The 23,224-nt window shown below is 37.2% G+C and overlaps 1 protein-coding gene across 5 annotated transcripts in view; it reads right to left on the reverse strand.

Moving 5' to 3' along the window:
* The window catches only part of eml4 (EMAP like 4), a 301,178-nt gene that overhangs the window by 97,037 nt on the left and 180,917 nt on the right, over window positions 1–23,224 (reverse strand). For 4 of the 5 annotated variants that reach the window (XM_043695706.2, XM_043695701.2, XM_043695705.2 and 1 more), the window contains 5 exons: window positions 18,090–18,113; window positions 15,977–16,117; window positions 11,250–11,378; window positions 7,367–7,392; window positions 5,038–5,070 (listed from right to left, as the gene is read on the reverse strand). In XM_043695706.2, the coding sequence (XP_043551641.1) occupies window positions 5,038–5,070; window positions 7,367–7,392; window positions 11,250–11,378; window positions 15,977–16,117; window positions 18,090–18,113 (353 nt within the window). The remainder of the gene's footprint in view (window positions 1–5,037; window positions 5,071–7,366; window positions 7,393–11,249; window positions 11,379–15,976; window positions 16,118–18,089; window positions 18,114–23,224) is intronic. The other variant, XM_043695707.2, reaches the window with a different exon arrangement.

The following is a 23,224-nucleotide window of genomic DNA, read 5'->3' on the forward strand; positions in this document are numbered from 1 at the left end:
GCCTCGAAAACCAAATGGCTACTCAATGACTTTCAGGGTGGCAACTTCTTAAAGTTGTACAGAGCTCCACCATCAATGCTGTGCCCTCAGAACAGGATGTCTCCACTCCATTAAGTTCAACTGATCCGTAACCATGGGAAAAGAACTAGAAATACAGCCATGGCTAATCTGGTGCGATTCATTTAATGCTAATGCATAATGCCACCATTATAAAAAGAAAACAGAAAAAAAATAAATGTATGGTTGACAGGGACCAAAACGTCCTGCTGCAATCAAAGTTGCTTTCCCCACCGGAGACACAAATGATAGCAGGTACCCACTGACAATTACTCTCCTTAATTATTTGCTTTATTAAATGTGCATGCATCTCTGTTTGATGAAAGAAATTCAGCTTTAATCCTTGAAAAACTTGTTGGGTCACTAAGAGTACAACAATATGGCTCAAAGCACAGCACTCTCTCTGAAATCAACAAAACAAAAACTTGATTTCAGATTAAGGAAACAGGGAGTTACTTTAACTGAAAAATAACATCCTGCTGGATAGATCTGGCAACGCCCTGTTATGGGAAATTCTGTGTCTTTAATTTTGAATAGATTAAGTAGTTTTAAATGTCTAAACAAATCAGTGATACACTTGTTCAGTAGACTGATGCCTTGAATAATTTCAAACTGTACTTAAGGGTCTCTCTGTATTAAGATCAGCTGAAAGATGTTGATTTGGTGGTCTTCGCGAAAACAGTAAAATATGTTCCCGAATGGAGGACAAATGTCTACTTTTTTTAGACATTGGTTATCTAAAAGCTGCAATCTTCACAAAAATAACTTTTAACATTAAATGCAAACTGAGGATTATGAAAGGTTGAGAGCATCGTGATCTCTGACAGCAAGTATTGGGAGTTACAGAAGTTAACCAATACATGGATCATAATTCCCCCATGGTGTTGCACTCAAAGTTCCTGACCTCTGAAACAGCCATTCTATTGTTTTAACATTTTCTTTCATACTAGCTGTCTCAATCAGTTGTATACAAAGCTCCAAGCACTTGTGCGTTTCTTTTTGGCAAACACCATTGTTGATTACTTGCTGACCTTGGTGTGATTTGTCACGGTCTTGGATATTTGTGCATTAGGTCTCTTATTTCATTCTCTCCCTTGATTGTTTGTACATCTTCAGATATCCCTGATATCCTGTTTCTTCAGTCTCCTAGTGTATGTCTTCTACAGTTGCAGTTTTTGTTTGTCTATTCTTTGGAACCTATCAGTTTTACCTGAATTAATACAGCTGATAGTAACTGAGCAGAATTTAAGTGTGGTAACCAAAGCAACAAACCAGTTGGCCCTACAGAGTGAGAAACCATAAAGATCCAAGATTCACCTGCATATTCTCTCAACAACTTCCACTAAAAACTGGCCAAATGGCACCATTGCCAGTGGGAGGTAGAGCCCTTGCAACTGGATAGGTAAACATGCTGGAAGGTAAACACAGATGTATAGCTGATGGAGGGATGCCCCAACTACCAGGAAGAGTCATTCAAAATTTTGGCCTTCCCTAACCTAGGCTTTCCAATTTTCTTCCCTTCTAATCTATATTGACCGTGCAAACTTTGGAGTTTAATCCAGAATCCAGAATCACAACACATTATCAGAATAGATGCGATTGAGACTGAATAACTGGGAGAATGGAATGGAGTCTTTACAGGAATTGCAGTGTGAGGGTGTCAGTGGATTTGTAGTGAATATTGGTGGTCGATCTATCCCAAGAAATAGGAACACTGATGTCGAGGAAAGAATTGAGTAATCAGGTATGGATTTGGTACTTTGTCCTGATCATTTCCATCTGTGGCTTGGTATCAATTTTGATTATGTGCTTTTTAAGCATATTTGCAGTGTATTACTATATTAAGGATTCTATACCATACATTAGTAACATATATAAATATTTTCCCTTCACTTGACTGTGTACTCAAATGTTAGTTTCTCACTGATATAGTCTCCTTTATCAATTTATCAGTTTCACACATATCTGTAACGGTTTTGGTGTAAAAATTATGCCCAACTGGCAAAAGGTAGTATTTTCCTGGAATTAGTAGCCTACCACATATTCCTCTATATTAAGTGTAAACTCCCGCAGCAAGAAAGGCTGAAGATAAATGTAATATAAATTATCTTGAAACAGGCAAATCAGAATGGCTAATATGCATTGGAGCTGGAAATGTGTTGCTGGAAAAGCGCAGCATCCAGGGAACAGGAGAATCGACGTTTCGGGCATAAGCCCTTCTTCAGATATGCATTGGAGGAGGATGAAGAGCTTCAGGGAGAGAGGAGAGTTACGCGACATAAAGAACCGCAGAGAAGGCAGAGCTATATGAGAAAGTGATGAGAGGATAGAATGATTGAAATGGGTGAAAAAAAGGATGGCACAATAAAGCAAGGGTGGTGAGGGAAGGTTGCAGGATATCCAAAAGGAAACAGAGCAGCAGGACATTTGTCGAGAATATAGTGTGCTGCCAAAATTGTGATATCAAAGATGGAGAGCAGGTTTGGAGGCTAATAGGTGATGGAAAGCACACCAGTAAGCTGGGTGATTACCTCAGGCATAGGCAGTTAAAAAGCTATTTCTGCTGGTTGGGAAGACTAAGACAAGGGAGTATAGCTATGATTTGGGGATGCCAACCAGCTGAGCTCAGGACATCAATGCAAGAGTTCCTTAGAGTAACATGCTAGACAGAACACTCTTCAGCTTCTTCATTGATGACCTGTCTTCTATCGTAAGGTCAGAAGTAGGAATGCTTGATGGTTGTAGAAGGTTCACGTGAGTCATTTTAGGATGAAAAGATTTATCTTATAAAACAAGATTATAGGTGTGATTAGGAATTTGGAAGAATAAAAGGTTACCTATTAAAACAAACCTGAATCATTTAAAATAAGATCTTGAGTTGAATGGATGAGGTGGCTACCCAGAGGATGTTCCCTCTTGTTGGGGAACTTCCTATGTAAGACAGAAATGAGGTTATTTTTCTCAGAGGATCATCAGAATGTGGAATTCTCTTCCCCAGAAAGTAGTGCAGACTAGGTCTTCAGATATATCCAAGGCCGAGTTAGAAAGATTTTTCATAGACAAGGAGTCAATGGTTATGAAAATTACAACAGGATGGTGGAACTGAGATTATAATCTGATCCTCCATGATTTTATTGCATGGTGCAGCAGGCTCAAAGGGCGAAATGGTCTATCCCACTCTCAGGTCTTATAGTTGCAATGTATATAATATTCGCAACTCATCCCATATGGAAGCAGTCTGTGTCCACATGCAGCTAGACCTGTACAGCATTCAGGTTTGGATTAATATATTCAAAGTTTGTGAGAAGATTTGTAGCTCAGGTGCTCGTTGTTGTGGTTCTGTTCGCCGAGCTGGGAATTTGTGTTGCAGACGTTTCGTCCCCTGTCTAGGTGACATCCTCAGTGCTTGGGAGCCTCCTGTGAAGCGTTTCTGTGATGTTTCCTCCGGCATTTATAGTGGTTTGTCTCTGCTGCTTCCAGTTGTCAGTTCCAGCTGTCCGTTGCAGTGGTCGGTATATTGGGTCCAGGTCAATGTGCTTATTGATTGAATCTGTGGATGAGTGCCATGCCTCTAGCAATTCCCTGGTTGTTCTCTGTTTGGCTTGTCCTATAATAGTAGTGTTGTCCCAGTCGAACTCATGTTGCTTGTCATCTGAGTGTGTACCATTGGTTGTTTCAGTGATAATTAAGGAAATAGAAGAGACAATGAAAAAAATGCCTTCTACTAAAATACCAACAAATCCAGGTCCAGATAGTCTATGTCCTACAGTTCTTAAAGAAACATCTGCAGAGATAGTACATGCACTCGTAAAGATTTTACAAAAGAACTCTAGGACATAGACTATCTGGACCTGGATTTGTTGGTATTTTAGTTCAAGTTTCTTCAATGCTTTTTCTCAATTGACAATGTTTAGGTTGTGCACTCTTATTTGCCCTTGTATTTCTGACACCACATTTATATGGTGTCTACCGTCATAGTAGGATGTCCACATTCCAAGAACAAATAAGAAAAATTCTAGAACCAAGGTAGTTATTGACGCTTAGGAAATCAAAAGTATTTGACACACTGCTGGTCTGGTATATATTTATACTCTGACATCCCATCGAACAGAATGAAACATTCCAGATTTACTGATGAAGGTTTCACGAGGTTGAACTATTGGCTTATAGAAGTTGGCTGGACAGCTAGTTTGTAACGCTGAAGATTGGATTCCACTTCCACAACAGCTGAGGTTACCATGAAGAACTCCCCTTCTCAATCTCTTCCCCTCACCCAAGATATGGGGATCCTCAGGCAAAACCATGTGGTAATTTTATTTTTATTTGTACCTCTTGAAACATATTTGTGTCCTTCAATTATTCATCTTTGTCTCTAAAATGAAGCAAACTTACTTCAGTTTTGAAGAAATGTTTACAGTTACTATTATGTTGAGCAAAGTTAACTGCTGCATTTTTAACTGATGATATTCAACAAGAGAAAACGCAATGTCAAAACACACTGAGTGGAAGCAGGGAAATCTCAGCTAAATTTAGACAACATGGAACTAGACACTGAGCTGGAGTATTTCAATCTCAAAACATAACCTTCAATACAAATCCTGAAGACAACAAAATATGCTGAAATGCCTCTTCACAATAGCATAATAGATAGCGCATACAAGACAAAGTTCTGGAGTACAAAAGACCTAATTTTATGACCTGTTCCTCAAGAGAAACATCACTGGATTTATCCTTGGGAGTACTGATTTTTTTTTATTGAAAACCACTTGAATGGTATAACAAGATAATTTACCCAGCTCTAACATTAAGGCAAGTACATACATACATGCATGCATGCATGTGCGAAGTTCATGAACTAATAGCTTAATTCCTATACAGTTAATGCTTTACAATTCTGGGTCCCAGCAAGTCAGTACAGAAAAATAGACTGCAGAAGCTAAAGTGAGAAAGCAGCTTTTAGGATGTTTGGTTGGTACTTACCTTGGCTGTAGGCTCCACGTCGTGAACTTTGGGCTGACCATAAGACAGAGATAAAACAACTTAAAACAAATCAATATATGCAAAATCACTACCAACCATTAACTGAAAACTCAAACTAAATTAAAAATAAATAAAGTGATGAGTGGAAGGACAGAAAACATACTAAGTAATAAATTAAGTGAACACAGGAAAAAAATCATAAGAGTCTAGTTATCCCATTATATTCATCATCTAATACTCTCCCCATGACAACATCCAACAGTTCCTTGAACTACCCAATATTTGACTTTACTGCACAACTGACATTTCTCCCAAAATTTACCTTTAGAGCAAAGATATCCTTCCGGATACCTGCTGAATTGATGTTGCATCATATCAATTTTTATTGTTGGATCTTAACTTTCTTTGCTTACCTTATCTAAACAATTTAATACTTTACACATCTGATGAGGTCTCATTTTAGTCTTGTATATTGTGAAATATAAAGCAGACATTTCTGATATCTTCTGATAGCTTGTCAGTTTTAAATTTGAAATTATTCTGATTGCTCTTTTCCACATCTTTTCAATTAGTGCCTGGGGAGCAATGATGTAGTAATCCAGAATCCCAGGTTAATGTTCTGAGTACATGGGCTTGAATCGCACCATGATAGTGAAATTTGAATTCAATAAAATCTCAAAGAGGAAGCTGTCTTAATTGCGACTATGTATGCATTGTTGATTGTTGTAAAAACCCACCGGGATCATTAATGCTCTTTAGGGAGGGATATCTTCCATCGTACTTAATCTGGCCTATGTGTGACTACAGACCCACAGCAATGTGGGACTGGCTCTTAAATGCCCTCTGGGGGCAATTAGGGATGGGCAATAAATGCTGGCCTGGTCAGTTATGTCCTGACGCCAGAAATAATTTTTTAAAAAGTGACGATCAAAGGCAACTTTACTTTTTGTGCGATTCAATCATCAATCATCAGATTGTGAAACTTCAGCAAGATTTCTGTTTCGTTTATGGTTCTTGGTATATCTTCTGTCGTTCTATTTATTGGATTTTAAAAACAATTTCAGTACAATGTCTGGATATAGACAGTGTTAATTATTGCTGCCCATGTTAGTTTCTAAACCTGTTTTGATTCATAGAACATAGAACAACACAGCGCAGAACAGGCCCTTCGGCCCTCGATGTTGCGCCGACCTGTGAACTATTCAATCTGATTAACTGCATACTATAGCATAGTTTACAGCCTACCTGCAGTACTTTGCTCCTATTCATGAAAGTATTTAACTTACTGTTAACCTAACTGCATCACTAATCTAGATTCAATAATACTGCTGCTATTTTCTTTCAGAGTTAACTCGTTAGATTTCTGTGTACTGTAGATTAGAAACAAAAGGAGTCCAGCCACTTACTCCTGTAGATCTGACGTTACACAGCTCATGAAAATATTGCTTCCAATTTATAGCCAATCCTATTTATGCTTCTGGTTCCACTAACTTAATTTAAGCATCAGTCTTTCATGTGAAACCTCCACAAAGATTACTGTAAAAAAAAAGTGAAAATCATACCCTAGATGGTCTTACTACCTACTTCAAATATGTGCAAAAAAGTTTCTGTGGTTAGGATGATTCCCATCTACACATTAAGGGCTGTTTTTAGTAAAAATGCTATGCAGTTACTATTTTTTTTGTTACCAACATCAAATGGACCTGTTGTTACTGATTTATTTTTTGTATTCAGTTTTGCGCAACATCATAAGTGCTCACTGATTCTTCTCTAACAACAGTCACAGACTCATAAATCTGCTTCAACGTTTCAAGATATGTATCATCCGGCTCAAGGCATCATTAACAATAATTCCTTCCTAACTGATCAAATAATTTTGCTGCAAAAACTTTCCAATAATCTGATTTTATCGCAATCTCACCCTGCACAACATTGTTCACCTTTAAACATATTGCTCATTCTGGGATATTCCAAAATACATTATCTTATCAATAGAAGTGTCATTTTATTCATTTGCACAGCACAAAAGCTATTTCATAAATATAATCAAAGTACAAAGATTTTTGAAAAATTGAAAGTTACAATGAATTCAAATCATAGAAAAGCATTAAACCTTAAATGATTGCCTCTCTTTATAGTCTCTTTGCAAGATTCAGATCCTCATATTTTAATACAAAACTATGAACTATTTTGTAACTATGAATTGAACTAACAGATTCAATTTCAACTACTTTTAATATGGATAAACAAATTAAATGTGTTATGGATTATTCAAGAGTCGACAATTAAAGTTTTGCAAGCATAGATAATTGAAAATTTTTGTTTTTACCTTGACTGATAGGTGGTTCCTTAAATCTGGCAAACAAAAGGAATAAAGTATTTAAGTGAAATTCAAACAACCAGCCCTTAGACAAATCAGAATAAGCATAACACACCAAATGTACTTGTCAATCTAACTTAAAAGACTATCTCCAATGCTTGGTCAAAAATCCAAACTCTTCCTATTTACTACTTACATTCCACAAAAATTAATGTTGCCCAGATGCAAACACATTCAACCACAGAATTATAAAATAGTACGCCAAAGATAATTGCTCAGTTCATGCCTGCACATTTAAGCACAGAGTGTCAAGGCTACCACCTCACTGGTGGGCATTACGTTCCTGCCAATACAATCCACTAATATGGCAACAAGTTATGAGAAAGGTTAGGAGAAAGTGAGGACTGCAGATGCTGGAGATCAGAGCTGAAAAACGTGTTGCTGGAAAAGCGCAGCAGGTCAGGCAGCATCCAAGGAGCAGGAGAATCGCCGTTTCTCGAAGGTGTGCCAAGCAGGCTAAGATAAAAGGTAGGGAGGACGGTCTTGGGGAGGGGCATTGGGAATGCGATAGGTGGAAGGAGGTTAAGGTGAGGGTGATAGGCCAGAGAAGGGGTAGGGGCGGAGAGGTCGGGAAGATGATTGCTGGTCAAGAAGGCGGTGCTGAGGCCAAGGGTTGGGACTGAGATAAGGTGGGGGGAGAAGAAATGAGGAAGCTGGAGAAATCTGCATTCATCCCTTGTGGTTGGAGGGTTCCTAGGCGGAAGATGAGGCATTCTTCCTCCAGGCATCGTGTTGCCATGGTCTGGCGATGGAGGCGGCCAAGGACCTGCATGTCATTGGCGGAGTGGGAGGGGGAGTTAAAGTGTTCAGCCGCAGGGCGGTTGAGTTGGTTGGTGCAGGTGTCCCAGAGGTTATCTTTGAAACGTTCCGCAAGTAGGCGGCCTGTCTCCCCAATGTACAGGAGAAAGGTATAGCTCAGTTAAACTTACAAGTAATTGTCACTGCAGAGAATATATACAATTGTACAGCATCTAGAGAAGTTAAGACATCAATGGGCATTAGGGATTGGAGTAAAATCTCCAATAAGCTTAAGCTGATGCTCTAGAATAAGCAAACAAACTTAGGAGAATCAGGCACTTAGTCACAGTTAGAAAATGAAATTGCAAAATATGTCAATGATAGACTCCAGATCTATCCAAATGTTTGTCCTGAAACAAGTCAGAAAATTAGCAAAAGCAGATTTCAAAGCCATCCCTGGATGGTGTATCATTTTATGACAAACATGTTGCACTGTAACAGAAGGCCAAGTTTCACAGTAACTTCCTTCAGAATTTGATGTCAGGAGTATTACATACCACTGGCTCAAATTCAAACATCCAGAGAAGAATTGATTCAGATAAGTTTGTACTGGGAACAATACAATGCTTCTGTGAATATGACATGTCAGCTAATGAAACACAGAGAAGTTTGGGAGAGAAAGCATTAATACTAGTGAAGACAACTGGCCATGAAGAGAGTAAAATTACCATTGAGCTGTCGCATATATTCGATGGAACAAAGCTGAAACAATGGTGATATCAAAGAGAAAAACTCTCCCAAAACAACAAATTCCAAAAGGAACCACTTAACATTCATGATAAAAGATGGATGGAAGCAAGGTGTCTTGAAAATATGGCTGAGGAAGGTTTGGAGTTGCCACCGAGGAGAACAATGTAAAGAAAAAAAAAAGTCTCCTCATCTAGAACTTACTCAGATCACATATGGTCAATGTCGCTGAACTAAGATGGCAAAACAGAGATACTGCAGTGATTCAAAGTAGTCTACCTAGCTTTACTCAACCAGTGGGTGTATTTCTAAATAAGCTCTTCATGGATAGTGTGAGGAAAAAAGTGGAATGATGGGATGATTGAAAGACAGAAGGCATTGACCTCTGGAGGCTATGCAAGGGCTCTGAAAATGACTCACTGATGTGAATAGGTTGCAGAGGCCTGGGATGAAAGGAAAGTGGAAATTGCTGTTAAATCTTTCAGTAAATATGGACCATCCAATGGTACTGATGATACAGATGATGATTATTGGCTGATGATGTCATAAAGATTATGTTGATGATTCATATGGTGAAATGATTTAAGCAGCATATAATGACATCTTATTTGGTTCCGAAGACAGGAGGGCGATTTGAGTTTTTTTAATAATCCATGCTCAGGGTATGATCTGCTACGTACCATTCTTGTCAGTAATGCAAAAAACTGATTAAAATCATAATTCAGGCTTTGTTTCGGATGCATTTGAGAAATTTAGGTCACTCTTTTTAATGCCCATCTCAACAGAGATTATTTTAAAATAAAAATTAAGTAAGATAACACATTGGTATTACTTTTGGGAATGTGGGATAAGCACGCATAGTTTCTAACCTGGCAACCCTGTGCTAGTGAGATGATGAGTGTGGGCAAGTTGCAAGCTTTCAAAAATATTACTCAAAAATCAACCTTTTAGCTAAAAATCTAGTCCAAGAAGCTTAACTTTGACATAAGCAGATGACATCCACACAAACAGCACAATGATTACCAATGTCAAAAAAATTCAGTTATTAGATAGGATTAGAAAAATGCAGTCAAGAACTTTATGAATGTGAACCTCATGAACATGCAAAATAGAAAGAAGTTAATCAAGGTCATCATTTCAAGATAATCAAGGTCATCATTTCAAGTTAAAGCACAACTGCAGAATTAACTGAAGTAAAGCATTGTCAGGGACAGGGTAAGAATGCAGTATTTCCTTGCAATGACGTGCCACAAAATGGAAATGTCTTCTGGATAAGTCAGAGGAAGAAAGTGCTCAATAATCATTTAAGAGGTAGTCAGATGGTGCAATGGGTTATTGTAGTCTTTTTTCAATAGAAGGGAAATAGAAACAGATCAAATGGCCTTCCCTCTTATCCTTGTACATTTAATGCTGCCCATACTATGTTGTAAGCTTTGAAATCACAAAGGATATTTGGGAAATTGAAATGCAATTATTTTATAGAAACTAAACTTGAAACACATTAAATTAGCCTCCAAAAATATTGTCAGGAATTGCAATCTATTTATATAGGGCAGTATCCTTTGCATACGGTATCAAGTATAAATTTACAAGTATATGGGGATGGGAAGACATAAAGGCTCTTATCAAGTTGAAGTCATCATTGGGTGCTCAGCAATTCAAAACATTCCTTTCACTTTCCAAGTAAAATGTTAGAACCAAGCATGTACGGAGCAAATATTGCACAATCTGAAGAGATCCATATATTGTTTTCAACTAATATTCCTTTTGAGTGAAGCTATCATATGTGGAATCATGTAAGGTGTCAAAATGCAAGGAAATGTGTTACGCACAATATAACAAAAAAGTGGTATATCTCATACATAGTGTAAATATGTCTAACTGCTTACAAAAACAACTGATGGGAAAACAAGTGTGCAGAAGCCTACTCTCAGGACCCTATCTTGACCAACACTTGTTTGCATGCAGTAGAAATCAAATGTTCATGCACAGAAACAAAAATGGCTGAAATGATCTTGATGGTTTCCTGGAACTACTAGTAAAAGTTGAAGTAAAAATCTCCATCTGCCAGTATCACAATAAAATCAACAGAAATATTATAGATATAGCATCTAGTTACTGTTCAAATACATAGTTAAAGTTGCAAAAATATCATTAACAAAGTAATCAGATTCTTCTCTAAAGAGGCCCTGGGTGACTGGCTTTCCTCACCCAACATTTTAAAATTTGGCAGTTCTATAAACATGTTACATTTCACTCCACAATATGCCAGAAATATAAACTCTTGTATTTCAAAGATTCATTATTAATAAATAAAATTCAACCATTAAATGTTACTCGTGCTTACTTATCTGAACTTTTATGTTTTGATAGTAACTTAGATGTTGAATGAGCTTTCAACATTTTGTTACGATGCTCATCAGAACCTTCCCAGCTGCTGCTATGTGACTTTTCAATTGTTGAACCACGTTTTAAACTGTAAGAAACAGAAGATTATCAGAATGCATGAAGCAAGCTTACATGATATTTCAAGTAAATGAAACACCAAGAACCAGGTGGGAAACAGTGGAAGCAAATCTTCAAAGCTAGACAAAGGGAAAAGTTAGATTAATCTAGCATATCATTGTAAGTAAAGCGCCAAAAAGCAGTGCAAGTCACAACAGTAATGTTGCAGGACATATTAACCACAGCAAGGAGGAAACTACAATTTTTATTTATTTTATATAATACCAATAGGTGACAAATTTTTAAGCATCATTTTTAAGTGATAGAGATAATTTGTGTGTGTAAGATTTAGCATCTTCAATTTGAGTGTGCAATATTCTGTTTGTCTACCATGTGGTATTTTGTTAAACACTACGGTAGGTAACACTTCTGAACACTACAGTACAAAGCTAATGTTGACTGATTCCTATCACTTTAAAATTTAACAGTTTAATTATCAATATAATGAGAAAGGGAAATTCTGAAAAGCTAGAATAATTTTAGTACTTCAAATGGAGGAGAATGCAAGAAAAAAATCCAACAGGATTCATACTAAGCTTTTAAAAACTGTTTAAATTAAACTGTAAATCTGATGAATTTATATTACAACACAAAGAGCAAACAAGTGAGTCATACCTCAAATATTCTTTTTTTTTTAAGTAAACTTGTTTATTCTGGATTTTCACCAAAGAGAATGTGCAAACAAGCATTTGATTGTTTCGAACTAGCATTGTTATAAGGTGTTTTTTTAAAGGTTTATATTTGATTATGCTGTTGAAAATAATTTCTGGATGTGCAAATTCTCTTTAATCTACAGGTTCTGAAAGCAACTTAGATCAAAAGAGTTTTGGGATTACTTATGTCACTAGTTACACCAAATAAACTAATGAATATATAACAAGTCTTGCAAAAAGTACATCTGTTTAAAATTAAAGCTGTCTTTTGCAATTTAATGGCTTTTTGTATTGGCTTTATTCAGAGCAAAACATATCACAGTAGATGAAGTTTATGTACCAAAAAATAATCTTTTTCAAGGAAGAGAGCCATCTAAATTAGGATTTGCCCCTTGATATCAGTTTCATTTCTCTTGTACAATAACCTTGATTTGTTTTATTCCTATTTTTAATCTTTTTTCTGTGTTTCTCAGTAATTTCCATATAAAAGATGTCATTAGCTTTCTAATAAAAAAAGGTGAGCAGCCCCAATTTGTAGAATGACAGGGTGGCACGGAGGCTCAGTGGTCAGCACTGCTGCCTCACAGCGCCACGGACCCAGGTTCAATTCCAGCCTTGGGCGAATGTCTGTGTGGAGTTTGCACATTCTCCCCGTGTCCGCACGGATTTCCTCCGGGTACTCCGGTTTCCTCCCACAATCCAAAGATGTGCCATTCTAAACTGCCCATTGTGTAAGGTGCATTAGTTAGAGGGAAATGGATCTGGGTGGGTTACTCTTCGGAGGGTCGGTGTGGACTTGGTGGGCTGAAGGGCCTGTTTCCACATTGTAGGTAGTCTAATCTAAAAAAAAATTATAGGTTCACTGCACTTCCTCTGTTATGGCTTTACTTTGTACTTAACCATTTTAATAGCTTATTACTAACATAACTGAACACTGAAGTACAGAAAAAGAAGTTTCATCCCTCCCCATGTAGTTTCTGTTAGGGTAATAATAATACTGTAAAAATGTAGAGTCATGCAAAGTTGAAGAGGTTAAAAAATACAAAAGATGCATAATATACATAACCTGGACTATGCTCCACAATTTATAAGCATATATTTCAAAGGCAAACAAAAAGAGCAGCAAACTACCAGTTTTTAAAATGTAGCAACATGCATTGTCTGTTTTAGAATAGAAGCCCAGCAGAAGTAAATTCAGGATTTCATGCACACTGTATGCAAACAAGGCCCTGGTAGTGCGTTAACGTCCAACAAGAACTTAAAAGCTGCCAATAGTTTAGATCAACTCTTAACAATTTCACAACCATTATTTATTTTATGTCATTAAAAATTAAATCTTAATATGCACTAAAGTAATAGACATCGACAATTACTTGCTAATGAGTACGACTGTCAACCTAATAAATTCTATGTCACTGGTCACTAAATTAATATTACTATTTTCATTACAATACTGCAAGGTCACGGCCTTGACATTGAAACAATTTTAAACCTAGCCTTACACAGACACTTGACATTTTGGAGTCTTGTTGTTTAAGAATTTTCATTAGTTTGGCAGAGTGTTTTCTTGCAAGAAGGTAGGCACGAACCGTTATTTATATACTGGGTGACCTAACCAATTTATCTGGGGATGACAACTAATTTTACCTTTACAGTTAATAATTCTCAGCAGCATCCATAAATTCGTGGTGAAAATATTTGAGACAAACAAAAACAGAATTCAATATTAAAAGAATTCTGGAAAGTATGATTTTTAAACATTAATTATGCATGGCAATTTACAAACAATATTAGTATAGTATAAATTTCCTCTCCATGATTTATAGTTAAATTATTGCTGTTAAAATAGCAGATAAAATATAATTCAAAATTTATCTGAGTATAATTTTAAAAAGTGAAGACTTCACAAGTTTAATCAATGGTTTCAACTTTATAACTTCATTCATATCTTACCTAGACTCAGTCATACAGCACGGAACCTTTGATATTTATTAAATTAACCTAGTTTTCAAATACAGTGTAATGGAGACTAATTTACTTTCACCATTACAGTTTAACTATCAGATTTTTGCAACCAAATAACATTTGTAATTCAAAATTACAGAGCACACATTTCTTCAAACCGAAGAATAGTTGTTGAAGATATATTGTTAAGAGATGATCAAGACCAGACAAAATTCAGTTCTTAGAAGTTTGGTACAGTAAAGAATTTAAGAACGTAGGGTTGTAACGATAATCAGGCACAATAAATGTGTTACATTAAATAACCATTCAACAAAAGAACGCTAATTTTATATCCACTGTCAACCAGGATAGAGATTAAGCCCTAGCCTTATATGTTGATGTAAATATGCATTATTAAGAGATTCTCAGCTCTTTGTTCTCAAACACATAGTACCGCCTATATCGATGGTCAACCAGGAAAACAAGGTTCAACTCACTCAGCTTTAAAGTTGACAGATGAAGCTAATATTGTTTTTCTTCTCCCTTTAATTAAATTCCCAACTTTGGACATTGTAAATCTATGTTTTGTTAAAAATGTAACTGTGAATATAAATTTGAATGCACCTGTTTTATTAGTGAATTAATTTGAAAATAGGAAAAACCTCCTGCATAAGTCATCTTGATTAATATTCTTTTCTTAGTTTCTGTAACTTGCCAAATCATTGCTGAGAAAACAAGTCTTACCCCTGGAGCTTTGATCAAGCTACTCCAGAGCTACTCTAAGGAAGACCTTGAATGCTACATGTGATGGCCTTCCCAGCATTCCATCATAGATGGCAAAGCTGAATTCATAAAGTCAGCATAGAGAGTTTAGGCATCGCCCCATGTTTTATCACTGTTAGACACAGTTTGTTATTCTGAATTTTTCCGCAAAACCCTGATCTCTCTCTGAATCCCACTCAGTGTTGTGGAATTTCAAATCGCTCCATTTTCCAAAAGCTGAAATTCTCAAATCTATTAATCCAAACACCAAATTTAAAGGTTCTCCATGATTTGATGAGAAAGCAGTCACCATCAAGCAAAAATGTGCAGATGGCCTGTAATTCTTTTAAGATTGAGGCTTTCGATCCTTATGTGAAATATTAAGATGCAATAGAATTACTTTTAAATTTAAATGAGTAGGAACTAAGCCAGCAATATCTTCCTTACTTTTTTCCTCATTTAATTATGATGTGTACTTTTCAGACACACCTTGTACCTCATCAGGGTTTTCTCGTTTGTGACCAAAAGCTTAGTTTAGGTTCCAGTCAGATTCCACTGCATGAACATGCATAGTTCTAACCTGGTGAGAATTGTATCAAATACTGCCTGAGCCATATCTTGTGCAGATGCCTGCACGCAGTAGAGCTTTCGCCAGACATTTGAGAACTCTAACACATAGAATGCGGTGAGAGGTGCAGGGAAATCCACGTGCTCCTAATATTTCAACCACTGTGAGTGAGTTTACAAGTGCCAACTGAATCCAACCTTTTCCATCCAACTGAATTCATATTCAATATAATGTCAAGTGGAAAGAGTGCAAAATAACTCCATACTTAAGATTAGCAATCAAATTTTTGCCAGCTTCGGTTGGGTTCCTAAATTGGGTTCCTAAATTCATGCTCCTAGTTTAGAGCAAGTAAAAGTAATAGCCTTCAAATTCTATTACCCATAATATATAACAGAAGGAGTGAAAAATTAAAACCCTGCTGAGTTAACAGGGTTCGAACCATAATAACAAAAAGCTGAGGAAAGTAACGCAATGAATACTGCAACCTCATCTCTGTGCAAAGGCCTTTCTTAAACATTAAAATGGATTTTCTTTAATACAATTTAGTGAAGTTGAACTTCTGTAAGATTTTATTCTACTAATAATGTGGATGCTAATATCGTTACAACCCTAATGCACTTTGTATTACTGTATCCTGAAAACCTTTTTGCTGAAGCAGGGTTCTTGTTCTCTTGAGTGTGCCTTTGCGATTGGGGAGATTGTGAGGATTGAGAAGTTTGATGATTAGATTGAGTTTCGTCATCAGTCTCTTTATCCTGGTGTTTTTCATTTTTCTCCGGATTGCTGGAAAAATGCATCAGATGACAAAAGTACGAAGAAAAATCATATTGATTGGTCAGCATAAAAGCAAAATTATTTAAACATGTTATTGCAGGATGCAAGGAAGTCAGATGAATATTTTACTTCAATTTTTAAAAAATACCTTCTTCAGATGAATGATTATTTGATGAAAATGAAATAATAGCAAGAAATGCAAAATAATATCTTGGCAAGCACCAAATCGCAAATTTTCTGACTTTCAATTTTTTATTCTTAAAAACAGAAGATAGCCATACGGTAGATTTTTATGTTTTGCATTATACATTGCCCAGCTAGAAGAAATTGAACACTTAATATATTAAAAGAAAACAAGTCTTGAAGATAAACTTGTTTTTCATTTTCTAGCTAACATTGCATGAAATTCAAATATTCAGCTTCCTGCTGAGAAACTGTTTTTAATAAAATGACAAGGGAAGGATGTGGGAGTTCCAACAAAGCTGGAACTTAAAAGAAAACTTCAAAGCTTCAGCTGTTTTGGTCACCATTTTGATCCAAAATATTGGCCAGTGGGCTGGGAATACTTGGGGAAAGGGGAGGTAATGGGGAATTTGAAATTACACTCCAGGGAGATACATTCTGGGCCAGAAGAAATAAGCATGCCAAAACAGGAGCTTCAAAGCAAGAGTTTTAAGTTTTATAAACCTGAAATGAATCTTTTTGTCAGCGCACAGGAGATTAAAAACTAAAATGTCACCAACATCGGGATGCATCAAGGTTCAAGTTGATTAGACACCGACAAAAAAAGTGCCAGAGCAACCCAATGTTGCATTTTTATTCCTGAAATATAATTCAAATTGATTTATTCTTACAATAAATTTTCTGGACAATAATGTATTTCCAAACTTAACCCTCACTTGATTTTTTTGTTTTATCTCATCTACCAATTTATCCATGTGCCTGGCCAAGGTTATAAATTAGTTTGATTTTCAGTTTGCTTTATAAAATGAATGCTTCGTAAAACATTCAGAATACAGAAACAGTTCTTCAATACCTCTTAGTTGAAAAATTTGGGTTGCCAGTTAGTTTCTGATCTCACCCATCTCAAGGTCCTGACTGTTTCGTGGATTTGTGACATAATGGAATGAGCAAATCAAAGCATTAGTTATTCTGAGCAGCATTTTTAAATCAAAGAGTGCGGTGCTGGAAAAGTACAGCCGGTCAGACAGCATCTGAGGAGGAGGAGAATCAACATTTCGAGCATAAGCTCCTCATGAAAGGCTTATGCTTGAAACATCGATTCTCCTGCTCCTCAGATGCTGCCTGACCGGCTGTGTTTTTCCAGCATCATGCTATTCGACTCTGATCTTCAGCATCTGCAGTGCTCACTTTGTCCCAGCATTTTTAAATGACCTAGTCGCAATACAGCAGCGCTAGAGGCAGTCTGAGGAAAGTACATCCTCAGTCAGGATGCACAGTATGGAGAGATTCTTTGAAGGGAAAAATAAATTCCTAAACAAAATTTCTAACTTTCAGCATATTACATGTAAATTTATTGTCAGTTCTAAAAGTAACACATATGCACTGGTCTGCGACAATGTAATTATGGTTTATAAAACCTGTTAGACTAGTCATTTTAACACTGTTGCCAAAGTATCACTTTTCAACCTAAACAGAATTCAACAGTTAACTTATCAGGCTTCATATTATTAAAGCTCTAGGCAAGAGTTAAAAAATTTATAGTAAATCATAATGCTGTTTTTCCCCTTTAAAAAGGTAGCAATTCAAACTGCAGATTATATTCTGTACTCAGATTTAAGTAAATTCTTTTAAAACTTAGAAATCTAAACTAATCAATGATGCAGACACAATTCTATTTCATTATTTCAGTTTTTACCTTTTTATTTATTTATAACCCATTACTACTCGACAGTTCATCCATTATAGAATTACGCAAGCCAACTTTGCCCAAATGAATAGGATATAAAAGGCAACTTACTTTTTTTGTTCTTTCAGACCATAACTGTGAATAAAAGAAAAGTAATGCTGTGATTGTAAAATTATATGTGCATATGCACAATGTCATGCAATTAGAAGCTTCTAAAAAATTCTGGAAATAAATAATTGGAATTTGGTGTTTTAAAACAATTAGGTATTTTTTTGCTTAAGAGATCAAAACGTATAGAACTTTCTCAAAAGTTGAAGTTATGCAAAATCAATGTACAGTCATGTTCTAAGTTGTAAAACCAATGTAAAAGGACGCTATACACTTTAAAATAATCTAAAAACCTTTTACACGTTCAGACACTTTTGATGAAAGCATGCAAAATGAAAATTTGAGCAAATGGATGAAAGGGAGTTTAAGAATGTCAATCAAAAGAATTTTTTTTTCATTTTATTTCATCTACCAATTTATCCATGTGCTTGCGCCAAGGTTACAAATTAGTTTGATTTTCAATGAACATCTTAAGAAAGCAAACATTTGTTTCCCAAGAGTCTCCGATGAATAGTGTTTGTTTTGGTTTTTGTTCATTGAAGTTAAATAAACCACCAAATGCTGAAAATCCTGCAAAATAAACAACATGTTGGGAACTTTACATTAAACATGGCAATGTGATTCGTATCATTAACAAATGGAGGGAATTTGGTTGAATTCAACATTCCAACGGGATTCCTTTAGGATTATTTTTAAAGCTTTTTTTAAAGTCCCACCCTACCCATCCTCTCCCTATAACTCAAACCCTCCAGTCCCAGCAACATACTGGTAAGTACTTTATAAATCCTCTCCATTAAATAATATCCTTCCTATAGTAGGGTGACCAGAAATGTACACAGTACTCCAGAAGAGGCCTCGCCACTGACCTGCAAAACCTCAATGTGACACCCCAACTCCTGCACTTAACTGTCTGAGCAATGAAGGCAAGCGTGCTAATTGCCTTTTTAACCACCCTGTCAACCTGCTACACAACTTTCAAAAAACTAGGTACCTGAACCCTTAGGTGTATCTGTTGAGCAACACTCCCCATTTCTTATGAAGGGCTTTTGCCCGAAATGTCGATTTTCCGGCTCCTCGGATGCTGCCTAATCTGCTGTGCTTTTCCAGCACCACTCTGATCTAAACTCTGGTTTCCAGCACCTACAGTCCCCACCTTTGCCTAACACTCCCCAGAGTCCTACTATTAACTATAAAAGTTCTACCTTTGTTCACTTTAGCAAAATGCAATACCTCGCATTTATCCAAATTAACTCCATCTGTCACTCCTCAGTCCACTAGCTCATCTGATCAAGATCCCTTTGTAATCTTAGATGACCTTCTTTGCTATCAACAAGAACATTAGTTTTGGTGTCATCTGCAAACATAGTAACCATGCCTGCTAAATTCTCATCAAAATAATTTATATAAAATGACAATGAACCCAGAGCCATTCCCTGCAGAACACCATAGGACTCCAGTCAGAAGAACAAGCCCCCACCACCAAGTTCCATTTCCTATTGGCAAGTCAATTTTGTTTCCCATTGACAAGCTCTCCCTGAATCCCATGTGATCTAACTTTACTAATCAGTCTACCATATGGAACCTTTGTCAAAGGCTTTACTAAAGTCCAGTATTACCAATGGATTTCTAATTCCTGAAATGTAACAGTGATACAGGGTATTAAATTTTCATTGAGGGCTGCGGATTTCAAATTTTGTCTGTGCATGTGGAAATTGTAATTCACAGGACTTTCTGCTGGGATTGCTTCTAGCTTTTTCAAATCCATGTGAAAAGGAAACGATTGAGAAGCACACATTATGAGGATAAGAGGTACAGTAATTTGAAGTTTTTCAGTTTACATTGAAAATGAGGTGTCAAATCAGTTTGCAAAGATTCTGGCAGTCCAACATGGGAAAACTTGAAATTTTCCATTTTGAGAGAAAGCATATAGAAGAACCACAATCTGAATGATGAGAAATGGCAAGTGTGGTGAAAGGGTTAAAATTATGTCCCAATACATGTGTGAATCTTATTATGAATATGTTACCGGAATGGAAGGTGTTGCTTAGTCTTGCCCTGTTGTTCGCATGAATATGTTACCGGAATGGAAGGTGTTGCTTATGGTGTTTATGCTACCAGCCTTGATAAGGAACAGACACTGTCAAACAGGATGTTGCAAGCTTAATTGGTTCCAGCTGAAACTCGTAAAGAGTCTTGCCCTGTTGTTCGCATGAATGTCTAGATCTCGAAAGAGTATATAAGCTGGGAAAGTCCCCAGTTCGGTAGAGTCTGCTCCGGGTTACGTTTAACCGCCGAGCGTGGGTTGTTGGCAACCGCTCTACGAGAACTGACGGCTCCCAGTTCCGGTAACATGTAGAGTGAGTATAAACCAGACCCGTTGTAAGTACGAGACCTGGTTGAGGCGACATTGCGGGGAATAAAATACTCATATTCTAGCAAACTCGTCTCTCAGTTCTTTTCTCCTGGTCTGTGTCAGACTACTCTCCTGCGAACCCGATCCTTGAGAATTTATAAAACAGCAAGGAATCCAGGTGTTCCAGTACATGAATTGCAATAGGCTTATGTGTAAGTACCACAAATAATTAGGAAAGCTATTACTGTTTTTATAATTGACTGGAAGAGGGGCTTAGCAGGAAAGACAGTGGGAACAGCAATGGCAGGAGTTTCTGGGAGTAAATCAGGAGACACAGCAGAGGCTCATCCTCAGAAAAAAAGTAGTTCACAGGAATGGTCCCAGGAATGAAAAGCTTAACATATGAGGAACATTTGAGGGCCTGGGTTTATAATTAATGGAGTTTAGAAGTATGAGGGGGGGTATCTAATTGGAACATTAGATCAGAATTAGATTAGAACACAAATCAGAAACGTAATGGATACTCTTTACTTCAGCTTCAACCACACTTTGGAAGCTTGTCACAATCCAGGTCAAAGCAGCCTGCTTGATCATCAATCCATCCATTACCTTTAGCATTAACTCCCTTCACCACCAACACATACTGGCAGCAGGGAGACAATCCTGAATGATCTGGACAAAATAGATGTTGGGAAGATGTTTCCATTAATAGGAGAGACTAGGTCCTGAGGGCACAGCCTCATAATAAAGAGAAGACCTTTTGAAACAGAGACAAGGAGAAACTTGTACAGTCAGAGAGTGGTGCACCTATGGAATCCATTGCCACAGAAGGCTGTGGAGGCCAGGTCGCTGAACATATTTAAGACTGAGATAAAGTATCAAGGGGATCAAGGGTTTCAAGAGAAAACGGGAGAATGGGAATGAGAAACTTATCAGCCATGATTGAATGGCAGAGTAGACTCAAGGGCTGAACAACCTAATTTCTGCTCCTATGGTTTTGTGTTGGGGAATTAGGCCAGGGTGTCTGTACTGGTGATGTTGAAATGGGTGCAGGCAAATTGTGGAGTCATCAAACCAGACATTCACAATTCAATAGGTAAACAGGATCTAAGAAACAAGTGGCCTATCCCTAATTCATATGTTACAGTGCTTGGTCAATTGGATGCTAACAGGTCCATTTCACACCATGTTCGATGGCCATTGCTGGTACTGCTGAAGGTGCAGGAGAAAGCAGAACCATTGAGCCCCAAGATCAGGTAAATCTAAGATGTCAACAAAACTGGGTTGGCTAGTTCTGGTGAGGGGTGACAAGGAATATGTTCTATTGAACAGGCTGGATTATCACCTCAACATCAGTATAGGAATTCTGCAGAGTCCTCGGCCTCATCATTTTCAACTGATTTATCAATGCCTTTCCCTCCATTAAAGGTCAAAAGTGGGGAGGTTCACTGAAGATTACATGATGTTCAGCAGCATTTACAACATCTCCGATAATAAAGCCATCCACATACTACAAAATCTAGACAACATTCAAGCTTAGACTAATAATTTACAAACAATTTTCACACCACACAAGTACTAGACATTGTGCATCTCCAACATGACAATTTTTACATTTAATTGCATCACCATCATGGAATCCTCCATCTTGGGGGTTACCATTCACAACAAACTGAACTAGACCAGCATATAAATACTGTGGCAATAGGAATAAATCAGAGGCTAGAATTCATTGTCGAGTAACTCATCTTCCAATCCTTAATGCCTGTTCATTATCCACAAGGCACAAATCAGAAGCGTAATGGATACTCTTCACTTCAGCTTCAACCACACTTTAAAGCTTGTCACAATCCAGGTCAAAGCAGCCTGCTTGATCATCAATCCATCCATTACCTTTAGCATTAACTCCCTTCACCACCAACACATACTGGCAGCAGGGAGACAAGAGATTATCTTATGAAGTGATTGGCATATCAAAGATTGAATCTCAACTTCATCACTGGAACACCTTTCCTGCATCTACCCTATGTTGCCCTGTTAGAATTTTAAGTTTCTATGAGATCTCCCCTCTCATTCTTCTAAATTCCAGTAAATATAATCCTAACTGATTCAACTTCTCCTCATGTCAGTCTTGCCATCTCAACAAACAGAGTCTGAGAAATCTTTGCTGCACTCCCCGCATAGCATGCACATCTTTCCTCTGCGCACAGCATCCCAGGTGTGGTCTCAGGTCCTATATAATTGCAGCAAGACATCCCTGCTCCTGACTCTCATCGTCTCACTGTGAAGGTCAACATAGCATTTGCCATCTTCACCACCTGTGCATGCGCATGCTTATCTTCAGTGCCTGGTGTACAAGAGCACCAAAGTCTCATTTTGCATTCCCCTCTCTCAATTTAGAGTCATTCGGATAATAATCTGCCTTCCGGTTTTGTTCCCAAAGTGGATAACTTCACGTTTATCCACATTATATTACATCTGCCATGCGTTTGCCTACTCATTCAACATGTCTAAATCACAGAAAAATCCTTGCTTCCTCCACACTCTCCAACCCAGCTGCGTCATCTGCAAATTGTTTAACAAACTAATTTCCTGTTGTTAAAGAACATCTGCAGCCTAATTCAAATATGTTTCAGTGATTAACCACCATGTTAACCAACTACAAAAATTAAACATGTAATCTGTTACCTAGGTTTCATTCTGGCTTGTCTAGTATTATCATCTGTGATGACACTATTGTTATGAACCAGACCAGATACCCTCAAAACATATTGCGAAGGTAGTC

This window comes from Chiloscyllium plagiosum, unplaced genomic scaffold, assembly GCF_037043375.1.
Source record: "Chiloscyllium plagiosum isolate Xiang-an unplaced genomic scaffold, Cpla_swu_hap1 HiC_scaffold_10, whole genome shotgun sequence".
NCBI lineage: Eukaryota > Metazoa > Chordata > Chondrichthyes > Orectolobiformes > Hemiscylliidae > Chiloscyllium > Chiloscyllium plagiosum.